At 45.5% G+C, this 12095-nt stretch overlaps 2 protein-coding genes across 2 annotated transcripts in view; both read right to left on the bottom strand.

The window, feature by feature from the left end:
- Positions 1 to 10017, bottom strand: part of LOC309556315 (uncharacterized protein) — a 72888-nt gene extending 62871 nt beyond the window's left edge. The window contains exon 1 of the mRNA XM_082258760.1: positions 9604 to 10017. Within this exon, the coding sequence (XP_082114886.1) occupies positions 9604 to 9802 (199 nt within the window). The 5' untranslated portion in view covers positions 9803 to 10017. The remainder of the gene's footprint in view (positions 1 to 9603) is intronic.
- Position 10018: 1 nt separating this feature from the next.
- Positions 10019 to 12095, bottom strand: part of LOC309556313 (uncharacterized protein) — a 424886-nt gene continuing 422809 nt past the window's right edge. Inside the window, exon 5 of the mRNA XM_082258756.1 lies at positions 10019 to 10131. Within this exon, the coding sequence (XP_082114882.1) occupies positions 10030 to 10131 (102 nt within the window). The 3' untranslated portion in view covers positions 10019 to 10029. The remainder of the gene's footprint in view (positions 10132 to 12095) is intronic.

The raw sequence follows: 12095 nt of genomic DNA, 5'->3' as shown, positions 1-12095 counted from the left end.
GGCCCATTCTGTCAATCCAACGGGATAACAGTGGCTTTATTTAGTCTGGAAATCGGTGAGTCCACTATTGGTGGTACCGTCCATCTTTGAAATGAGGGATTCCTCAAAATGATAGCGCCTAGCAATGCGTTTGGAAATAGCAGGGCTCATTTACGGACGACCCTATTTGGGCAAGGGAAACCCTTTACCATTTTGGTAGGCTTGCTAGTACCAAAAAAGGAATACGAGTCTCAGCTACCTCTGCCGGTGTAACCTCAAGATTTAAGGTTTCCCAGACAGACACAACTAGTGCTTCCACCAATGCTTCTTGTGCTATGGCGGAGGCAGAAGTGTCCTCCTTACTGTCTGAGGAGACCGTACCTGAGACAACAACCCCAGAAAAGGGACTGCAATGACCAGCTCAGAATCTGTATCTGAGGTATCAGATGACATAGGGGTAGGCGGGGGTCGCTCTTCTTGACCCCCATCCCTGACAGGCTACCTCCACCCGGGATACCAAAGACTCCAAAACTGCTGATAATGCATCATCACAAGTGGGGTACTGGAGGGTCCTGCGGCCACCCTGAGGGGATCAGGTGGGGATACATGTGTGGCAGGGTTCATGTAACAAGACACTTGCCAGCAAACACAAAAAAATTAATTGCAAGAAAAAAACATTTTTTTTTTTTTTAACTTGGTCCCCCAGCGCAGTAGCGCCCCTCAGTCTACCTGCTTGGACCCCTCAGAGAGAGAGAGAGAGAGAGAGAGAGAGAGAGAGAGAGACCCCAAGGCTCACCTGATGCACAGAAGTTTCTTATCAACCTGCTTCCAGCACTGTCTGTTACAGACAGGAAGTCTTTGGCTTGCTTTCCCTGGGCCAAGGAGGCGGCTCCGCCCCTTTACACGCCTTCCGGAACCTCCCAATTACTCCACGAGGCGTTTGGTCACCTCAAACATGGCCGCCCCCGTGCTGGAGACATGAGGCTACGCCAATATGGCGGCCTCGTGCGATCTGCAGGAAAATGGCGGCGGCCTGTGTAGGATAGCGGCGGCTTGCCAGGCTAGCAGCGGCCTGCGGGATGAGTGCATTCGGCCTGCGGAAGTGCCTCGGCCTGCGGGAGGTGTCCTCGCTTTCTGGAGGGATGGCGATCTGTGGCAGCAGTAACTCAGGCATAGGCCTGTGTACACACTAGACAGGTAGGATACCTCTTACAGTCATATAGTGACTTTAGATAGTCAGCTCCCAAACCAAGCCTCCTGGTTTCTATTCACAAAAATCACACTCAAATTGGGGGATCTGTGACCTGTTATAGGATAGAGGGGAGACCCAGAAACTGAGTGTCCGACCATCCCAGAGAGGGGCCCGCGTCCACCAACAAACCCGACAGGGGGAGAGGGGGAACATTCTACTCACCATACCGGAACCAGTTGGGCGCCAACTCCTGACAGAACCCCTCTCCACCGGGGTGGGGGGGCTGTCGACCAATACGGACGCCGTGACTCTGTTGGTCATTGGCGTCCAGGCGAGACGTTTAACTCGCAGGGTCAGTCCCCGTCCAGTGGGACTATGTTGCGGCCGACCCAGCGCGGAGCTAGGGCCTGCACGCGCTCGTAGGCTGAACTGGGGTGACCACTGGATCTCAACATCCAGCCCGTCGCCCAGTTTCAGCGTACTTGCTTGAAGATCTCACAGGAACACTGGAGAAAAAAAGCGGTCTAAAAAAAGTATTTCTAAAAAAATCCTGCCAGGACCGAAGATCCTAGCAAGGAATCTAGGTACTTACTCCTAACTAGACAGAAAAAAACTGATTTGCTGTAGCAGGAAGTGAGAGGATATACCCTCTGGGACTGCCCCTAGGGTGTGGCCAGAACGTTTTCTTTCCTGTCTAGTCCTACTCCTGTAGAGGGCAGTATAACCCGAGTTGATATTAATCAAGGAGGACTACGTCTGTCAATGAGCGACAGAGAAAAAATGGCAGTTGTTTTAATATTTTATGTCACACTGTATTTGCACATGGTCTTTCAAAAGCAGTTTTTAGGGAAAAAATACACTTCAATAAATTCAAAATAAACGAAACCGTAAAGTTAGCTCAATTTTTTTTTGTATAATGTGAAAGATGATATGCTGAGAATCGTGAGTCTTAAAAAAAAAAAAAAACTTAATTCTCATTTAATACTTAGAATCGTGCAGCTCTAAACCAGTGGTGAGATGATTTGAGCTTTGTGACACGGCGCATTTTTCTGCTGGAAGTAGCCATCAGAAGATTGGTGCACTGTAGTCATAAAGGCATGGACATGGTCAGCAACAATACTCAGGTAGTTTGCAGCATTTAAACCATGCTCAATTGGTACTAAGGGGCCAAAAGTATCCCCCACACCATCAGCCTGAACCTTTGATACAAGGCAGTATGGATCCATGCTTTCATGTTTATGCTGAATTCTGACCCTACCATCTGAATGTCTCAGCTGAAATCAAGACTCCTCAGACAAGGCAACATTTTTCCAATCTTCTATTGTCCAATTTTGGTGGGACTGTTCGAATTTTAGCCTACGTTTCCTGTTCTTAGCTGACAGGAGTGGCACCAGTGTGGTCTTCTGCTGCTGTAGCCCATCTACTTCAAGGATCAATGTGTTATGCGTTTAGAGATGGTATTCTTCATACCTTGGTTGTAATGAGTAGTTATTTGAGTTACTGTTGGCTTTTCAACAAGACATTTTCCTCCACATAACTGCAACTCACTGGATATTTTCTCTACAATCATCTCTCAAGGTTACAGAGAACGGTGGGAAAACACCATTCTCTGTAAACTGAAGAGATGGTTGTACGGGAATATCCCAGTACATCAGCAGTTTTTGAAATACTCAGATCAGCCTGTCTGGCACCAACAACCATGCCACATTCAAAGTCACTTAAATCCTCTTTCTTCCCCATTCTGATGCTCGGTTTGAACTTCAGCAAGTCGTCTTCACCACGTCTAGATGCCTAAATGCATTGAGTTGCTGCCATGGGATTGGCTGATTTGCAATTTGTGTTACCAAGCAATCGAACAGATGTACGTAATAAGGTGGCCAGTGAGTGTAGATAGTACATACAAACATTTTGCCTTGCATTTCTTTTTAAATTAAATGGATTGCCTTCTTTTTCTCAGTGTTACTTGTTACAAGATCTTGGTCCCATTTAGTAACATGCAATATGGAGCACAGCTCTTTTGAAATTTAGTGTTCTTGTCCTACCCACATGTCTCACTTTCCTGTAAATAGAAATTGTGATTATACTGTGATGTTACTAAAATCATCCATATCTGCTGTCAGCTTTGTGTTGCTTGGTAATAGGAGAACCAACAGAGTATGATTTCTAGTTGGGGCTTTCACCATTTGCCATGACCCTTTCTTGTTTTTTCAGGACAAATTGGGCTTTCATTTGGTGGTAAATGGTAATGGATGTCTCCTGATTTTTTTTTTTTCTTCAGAAAGAAAAACTGGTCCCAACGGTAAAAAAAAAAAAAAAAAAAAAAAGTTTCTTAAAAATGTAACTGTATATTTCTTGTTACTGTCCTAACCTATCACCAAAGAACAACCCAAAATAAATTCTCCTGCCCTTTATGTGTATGTTGGTAGTTTGCACCCGTAGTACAGCCTAGAAAAAATAGTGCACATTCTGTTTTTTTTTTTCCTACCTAAAACACACAGACACAAATTTAAGAAGAAATTCTGTCCATAAATGACTGTCCATGACCGTTGACCCAAACACTAACCCTGGCACTGACCTAGATCAAACCTTGATCTAGGTAATTTTTTAATTTTTTCTACACACAATTTTTTCCCTATCTCTGAAAGGACAGAGTGATGCAATGCATCTCTCGTCCATTCTCAGAGACAGAAGACACAGGGGCGGGCTTCACAGTGACTGATCACTGTGATAGCCAATCAGAGGCTATCACAGCAATGATCTGGAATCGGCCATGCCGGGGCCCGATCATTAGAATGGTGCTTCACAAAAGGTAGATTTGCAAATATGCGGCCACATGGCAAAAAGCCCAGTCCAGTGGGGCCACATATTTGTGTACGGTGGGCGCGAAGGGGTTAAATGTGCAGCTTGCTATTTGAGTACCTTTTCAGGCAAAATATGTCATTGAAATAGAAAGCATGTGTATTATATAGGTCTTTCATTTGTACAAACATTTTGTTTTATAATAAATACAATCTGATTAAAAAATAAAAAATAAAAACATGGACAGGGGCAACTATTAAAGTGATTGTAAAGTCTATTTTTTTTTTAAAGTTAAAAATAACAAACATGTTATACCTACCTGCTCTGTGCAGTGAATTTTCAGAGCAGCCTGGATCCTCCTCTTCTCGGGTCCCACTTCTGTGCTCCTGGCCCCTCCCACCTGTTGGGCGCCCCCACAGCAAGCAGCTTCCTATGGGGGCACCCAAGCCGAGCTACAACTCCATGTGTCCATTCAGACACAGAGCTGCTGCCCGGCACCGCCCTCTTTCTCTCCTCCTTGGTTGACTTTTTCTTTTATGGAAAAACTGGATTTTTGACTTACCGTAAAATCCTTCTCTCTTAGGTTCATTGACGGACGCAGTGCTCTGATGCATATCAGTAGGTAACACCGCCCCCTACAGGAGTAGGACACTAGGCAGAAAGAATTTCTGGATATGCCTATGGGCAGTCCCTGGGGGTATACCCTCTCTCTTCCTGCATAGGATGTCAGTTTTGTATCAAAGCAGTGTCAGAGAAAAGCACACCAACCCACTCAAAAATTAGAGGGCGGGTACTGGGTCCGTCAATGAACCTAAGAGAAAAGGATTTTACGGTAAGTCAAAAATCCAGTTTTCTCTATCGTTCATTGACGGACGCAGTCCTCTGATGCAGATCAGTAGGGACGCCCCAAAGCAGTACCAAAATGAGGGGTGGGAACAGCAGAACAAAGAAAAAACAGGACCCAAGGCCAACATGGCCAACCAGGCAACAAAGGACTCATCAGAACAACCAGATGAGGTCCACCTGAAAACAAGCAGAAAAACAACCTCAAGGAAGGCCAAGGGTCCCCCTAAACCGCGGCCTGCAAAACCTTGCGGCCAAAGGAGGCATCCGCAGATGCCATCATATCCACCTTATAAAATTTTGTAAAGGTGAGAACAGACGACCGCCTTGCACACCTGAAGCACAGACGCCTGATGGCGAAAGGCCCAGGAAGCACTAAGCGCCCGAGAAGAGTGCGCCTTTGACAGGGAAAGCTGGAACCTGACACTTATTGGAATAAGCCTGCACCACTGTCTGTCTGATCCATCTGGAAATAGCCACATCAGACGCAGGCAGCCCTTTCTTCGAGCCATCCGTGAGTACAAAGAGCGAGTCAGACTTACGAAAAGACTCGGTAGACACCAAATACACCCTGATCGCCTGAACAACATCCAGGGTATGCAGAGCAAATTCCTTAGGATGTTTAGGCTTAGAGCACAAGGAAGGTAACGCAATGTCCTCATTCAGGAGAAAACTTGAAACCACCTTCGGCAGGAAAGACGGATCCCGCCGAAGTACCACCTTGTCCTTGTGAACCACCAGATAGGGAGAACGACAGGACAGCGCCGCCAGTTCCGACACCCTGCGCGCAGAAGTGATAGCCACCAAGAAGGCCACCTTCTGAGACAAGGTAAGCAGGGAGACCTCCCGAATATTTTCAAAGGGAGGCCTCTGGAGAACCGACAGCACCAAATTAAGATCCCATGGTGGTAGCGGAGACGGCCATTTTTTCCGGAGGTAGAAACACCCAGTCCAGACGAGTCCAGATAGACCAGTCTCATGGAAGGGGTCAGAGAGGACTTTTGAAGGTTCACGACCCAACCGAACTCCTCCAGAGTACTCATGGTGACCCCCAAATTTTCCGTCAGTAACGTGGGGGACTCTGCATGGAGAATTAGATTGTCCAGGTAGCCCAGGACCGATATCCCCCGCTGTCGCAACAGTGCCAGGACCGGGCCAACACCTTTGTCAAGACCCGAGGAGAGGAGGCGAGACCAAACTGATAGTGATAGTCTCCTACAGCAAAACGGAGAAACCGTTGGTGAGCAGCACAGATTGGAATTTGAAGGTAGGCATCCTTGATGTCTATTGAGGCCAGGAAGTCCCCCTGATGTAGGGAGGCCACCACGGTGTGAATCGTTTCCAGCTTGAACTTTTGAGTGCGTACAAACACATTCAGTGCCTTTGGGTCAAGGATCGGCCGCACCTTGCCCTCCTTCTTGGGAACCCGTGAACAAGTTGGAATAAAACCTGGACAGAGGGAACCCTGGAGTGTGAGGGCCCCACCATCCCAGAGAGAGGGACAGCGTCCACCCCAAAATCCGCCAGGGAAGGGGGGGGGGATGTTTATTCACCATACCAGGAACACAGGCGGTCGCCATCTCATAACAGGACCCCACGCCACAGGAGTAGGGGGCTGTCTGCCAAATAGGAATGCTGCGACATCAGCCTAGACCCTGTCGTGTGTGGGACTATGTCGCGGCCGACCCAGTGCGGAGCTAACGCCTGCACGCGCTCGCTGTCCAGACTCGGGTGACCACTGGATATGGGGGTCCAGTCTGTTGCCCAGCCCAGCATAATTGCTAGGAGATCCCACAGGAAAAATAATCCGGAGAAAAAAAGACTAGCTAAAAAAAAAAATCTACATAAAAAAAATTACTTCTATGACAGGACCAAAGATCCCAGCAAGGAACTAGGTCCTTACTCCTGACTAGGCACATTAAAACTGACATCCTATGCAGGAAGAGAGAGGGTATACCCCCAGGAACAGGGCCGGACTGGCCTACTGGGATACCGGGAAATCTTCCCCTTTGAAATCGCAGCCGCCCATGCCCCCCCCCCCCCCTCCTGTATGAATGTGTATCCTCCAGTGGCAGTCCGAGCTCTCTGGGACGAGCATAACTTGCAACCAATAGGAGGCGAGCTCTCCGCCCTGAAGAGGAGTGCGGACACCGGAGAGAAGAGCCGGGAAGTGCGGAGTGTCCTGAGTGATGCCTGCTGACCCCCACACCATGAAATAAAGTAGCCGGCCCCGCTCCTAGCTATTACACAGCACGGCCATAAACATGCTGGGCATGTATGTGCCAGACAGATTTTCCCTTTAGTCTTCCTAGGTCCAAGAGGGGATGGGGCTGTACACCAGCAGGAGAGTGAGAAAGGTTTGTGTCCTGAGGGAGGAGGGCGGAGAGAGAGAGGGAGAGAGCCGGGGTACGGCTAGGCAGAGTGTGGGCAGCGGAGAACCGGGAGGGGAGATGCCACGTCTACACTATGAGCTCCTGCAGTGCTGCGGGCATGGTACAGTTGATTTTTCTGTACCATGCCCACAGCACTGCATCTCCTGTACCATGTCCACAGCCCTGCATCTCTTGTACCATGCATGCAGCCCCTGCACAATGCCGGCAAGCCTGCATCTCCTGTACCATGTCTGCAGCCCCTGCACCATACCCGTGGCCCCTGCAATTCCTGCACCATACCCGTGGCCCCTGCATCTCCTGTACCATGTCCGCAGCCTCTGACATGTCCTTCTGTACCATGCCCGCAGCCTCTGACATGTCCTTCTGTACCATGCCCGCAGCCTCTGACATCTCTTGTACCATGCCTGCAGCCCCTGCATCTCCTGTACCATGCCTGCACCATACCTGCAGCCCCTGAATCTCCTGTACCATGCCTGTAGCCTCTGACATGTCCTCCTGTACCATGCCCGCAGCCTCTGACATCTCTTGTACCATGTCCGCAGCCTCTGACATCTCCTGTACCATGCCTGAAGCCCCTGCATCTCCTGTACCATGCCTGCAGCGCCTGCACCATACCTGCAGCCCCTGAATCTCCTGTACCATGCCCGCAGCCTCTGACATCTCTTGTACCATGTCTGCAGCTTTTGACATCTCCTGTACCATGCCCGCAGCCCCTGCATCTCCTGCACCATGCCCGCAGGCCCCTGCATCTCCTGCACCAAGTCCAGAGCCCCTGCATCTCCTGTACCATATTCAGAGCCCCTGCATCTCCTGTACCACGTCCGCAGCCTCTGCATCTCCTGTACCATGCCCGCAGCCTCTGACATGTCCTCCTGTACCATGTCTGCAGCCTCTGACATCTCCTGTACCATGTCTGTAGCCCCTGAATCTCCTGTACCATGCCCACACAGCCTATGACCACCTCCTGTACGATGTCCGCACTTTGAACCCAAATTTTCTCTCTCTATATATATATATATATATATATATATATAACCCTATGTGCTTTCATATCTGTCTTATCTGTATATAATACACTCTTCAAATGTGCTTTAAAATGCATGGTTTTCCCTTTTATGAACAAGAAACAAAATGGCGTTCTGCTGTTGGGCCGGTATAATAATGCTACGGGGCTGGTATGAAATTATTTCCAGGGCTGAATTTTATCCCAGTCCAGCTCTGCCCAGGGACTGCCCATAGGAGTAGCCAGAAATTATTTCTGCCTAGTGTCCTACTCCTGTAGGGGGTGGTATTACCTACTGATATGCATCAGAGGACTGCATCCGTCAATGAACGGTAGAGAAATCTGTTTATTGTTCAAACAACACAATATACGTTGAGCAGAATACAAGTACAACGTTGAAACTCTCAAAGGGTCATATCTCTGATGTTATAACAAATAAAAATACACAAACTAAACAGGAGAGTGACAACGGTTGTATAAGTGGTATGGCCCCTTACAGTCATCACAATAACAAAAGAATAGGCAATTGAAAATAAAAAAAATTCAACATTAACATACTGTAATGGCATCAATACCGTGTAATCAATATGAGAGTAGGCATGTTGATACAATTGGCTGACTGACTTTTTTTACAGCACCGGGAGTCAATGGCGCCGTGCTGCTGCCTCAGCCAATGAGGAGGGGAGACCCGGGCAGCTGAGACAATCCTACAACATTGCTTGATCTAGATGGGGCTCAGGTAAGTATTAGGGGGGCTGCTACACACAGAAGGCTTTTTATCTACAGTAAATGCATAGAATGCATTGATATAAAAACCTTCTGCCTTTACAATCACTTTAAGGGACACAGATTTCCCCAGTTGTTAGGATTGAAAAGAGGTGGTTAGGATCTCTGTGCATTATTAAATAGCCCATATAATAAATTCAGTGGAATGCTGCTCACTTTGCGGTCATTGCACAAGAGGGTATTGTTTGCAACGGGAGGAAATAAGGTTAAACTACCCTAAAATGTATCTTTCACAAAAACGCACTATTGGCAACTCAAGAATGCTTCAGAAAAGGGTTGAGTTTCTAAATACAAAAATATAAATGCGTACTAAATATTTCTAAACCGTAAGATTCAGGGACCTATAAGATCAGCAAGAAGTTTTTTTTCCCTGTAAAATGGACTAGGCTTTACAAAGGTGTTGGTTGCCTCCAGGATTAGCTGTGGGTTTGTTCATGTGTTTAGGTTTTTTTTTTTTTGGGTTAATGAACATGTGTCCATTGTAACCTGTGTTGCCATGAAATTACAGGGTACAAATATTATCATTCAAAAAAACTTTAGTTTAGGCTGAATCTAAAGCAAGGATAAGATTGATGCAATTGTGCATTACATTCAACATAACTACTTACCTTGAAGAGCAGGATAAAATGGAGATAGAGTCTTCAGAATATTAGTGACAGTGTTTGCATCTTTTCCTTTAAGAAGCTGAAGAATATCTGGGCTCAGTGTTTTTGATGTTTTATTTTGCCCTTGGCTCAAAGACGATGTTTCCTGTAAGCTGCTGCTGTGCAAAGATGAGGCATCCAAATTTGATTCATTTTTTTTCATACCTAAATCACATTGTGTGTTTATTTCAAGGTCACTGGATATTACAGGTGGCTTGGATTCAGAGTTGGCTGTCACATCTTTGCCATTATTCAAGCTAATCTGAGATGCATAAGAACTGTGCCCTGAATTCTGTTCCACCTGAAAGGGTCCATAGACATGAGCACGTGTAACAAAAAAATTTGATTTGGTTACACTACTGTTAAAAGGACTTGTAGTAGAAAACCCCTCTACTTGTTGGGGATGTTGATTGTATAGCTTAGTAATGTACTTTGCAGACATAAAAGGAACATCCGGGTCTTCACTTTTTTGCAGTCTTTGGTTTTGTGAACCTTTATTAAAAAAAAAAAAAAAAAAAAATAGTGTTATTCATATTAAAGTGTAATAATCTAAAATCTAAACCATATTTTAAAAAATTATAAACTGAAAATGTGTAAATCTGAGAAAAAAAAAATCTTAAAAAATAATAGTTGGTTTAATGTTATAATGAAAAGCTCACTAGCATTCTACATATACTCATACATTATTTTTGACATATGATCAAGTATATTCTTTCCAGACCATTTATAGACCAGGGGTATTTAGTTGAAATTCACAGAGGTCCGAATTGCATATTTGTATGATGACTCTGATGTAAGTACAGGATTGTGATGTGGAGGATCTGTGTCCTCAGCCTCCCCTGCATTCCACTATCACATCTTGAAACAAAAACCTACTGCGTCACAGTATCCCCAAACCTAAAAATTTGTGATACCCCTGCTGCTAAACCAAAAAAATCTGTATGTGATTCACCGATTACAATCCAAAAAAAATTGAATAATGCATGGGCGCTAGGTATCTCATTTTTTGAGACACTTAAATTGGTACATTCATCTCCTATAAACAAAAATGTGTTGCAATATTCCATAAACAAAATTGTCCATTCTATTAGTCTGTTTTTCTGATTGTAACAAGATCCCAATAAATTAGACATTGTATCCATCTAGGCATATTCATTATATCTCTTGAATTTTAGGGAAAGCCAAGTCTTCCATGTTACAGGTTTTATATTTTTTGTCTAAAAGTATAGACTGCACTATGATACAGCTGATATAAAAAAACGTATATTTTGCATTTCATCTTCTTTAATTACAAGATGGAGTCCTCAAGGTCTCAGCGATACCTGCTCCTTCTTAGGGTGGTGCACCCTAAGCAGTCTAAACATCTTTACTTGCTATGGGATGGTGTCACGCTAATCCACATATGCAAACATTGCTGACAGAAAAAGGGAAAAGTCCCAAGTGCTGTTAAGTCCACATAAATCTCAGAAATGGAGGGGTGCAATCAGGAAAGTCCACCACCAAACAGAATCACAAGGTACTCTTACCAACTTGCTTAGACCCCACAGGGTCAAAAACGCCCAAAGTATTGATAAGTCTGTGGCAGGGAGAAACCGATCACATCCGTACAGCACCTCCTATGGCAGGCCGAACCGGACTCCTCAAAGCTCCTCGTAGCACACGAGAAGCATGTTTAATCAGGATGCTGTTCCCAAATCACACACACAGTAATATGTGCCTTGGACCCACTGAGAGACATACTTGCTATCCAACAAACAATGACCCATATTACGTGAATGGTTGGGCGGTCGAGCAGAACTTTTAAGCTTTGTTTTTAATGAATACATGGAATGTTCATTTGTAATGCCACGTGATAGATTGTAAGTTCTTAATCAGACAATAACTTTGTCCAAGATACAGGTTTATTATACAAATATATTCTGATCTATGTGTGTGGAGTGGAGGAAGTTACAGCTTATCATCGCTATCTTTCACAGATGGTTTTTATAGTTGTCCATACCATGTATATCAAAATAACTCAACACACAGCCATTAATGTCTAAACTGCTGGCAACAAAAGGGAGTACACCCCTAAGTGAAAATGTCCAAATTGAGCCCAATTTGTCATTTTCCCTCCCCAGTTTCAAGTGACTCGTTAGTGTTACAAGGTCTCAGGTGTGAATGGGAAGCAGGTGTGTTAAATTTGGTGTTATCGCTCTCACTTTCTCATACTGGTCACTGGAAGTTCAACATGGCGCACCTCATGGCAAATAACTCTGAGGATCTGAAAAAACTGAATTTTTGTAAAATCTTACCTGTAAAATTCCTTTCTCTGAGTCCTCCGACAGTCGCCGCCTCTTCATATTCGTCACTAATGGGGTTATTGACCTTTGCTCCGTAGGAGTAGCTAGGCAACAGAATATAGTAATATCAAAGCTTTTAGCATATCCCACCCCCAGGGGGTGGTCCCTTCAGTC

The sequence above is a fragment of the Pelophylax lessonae genome, assembly GCF_965119305.1.
Source record: "Pelophylax lessonae genome assembly, chromosome: 5".
Classification (NCBI taxonomy): Eukaryota; Metazoa; Chordata; class Amphibia; order Anura; family Ranidae; genus Pelophylax; species Pelophylax lessonae.
Note: the sequence above shows the minus strand (reverse complement) of the source record. Positions and strands in the feature narration are given on the sequence as shown.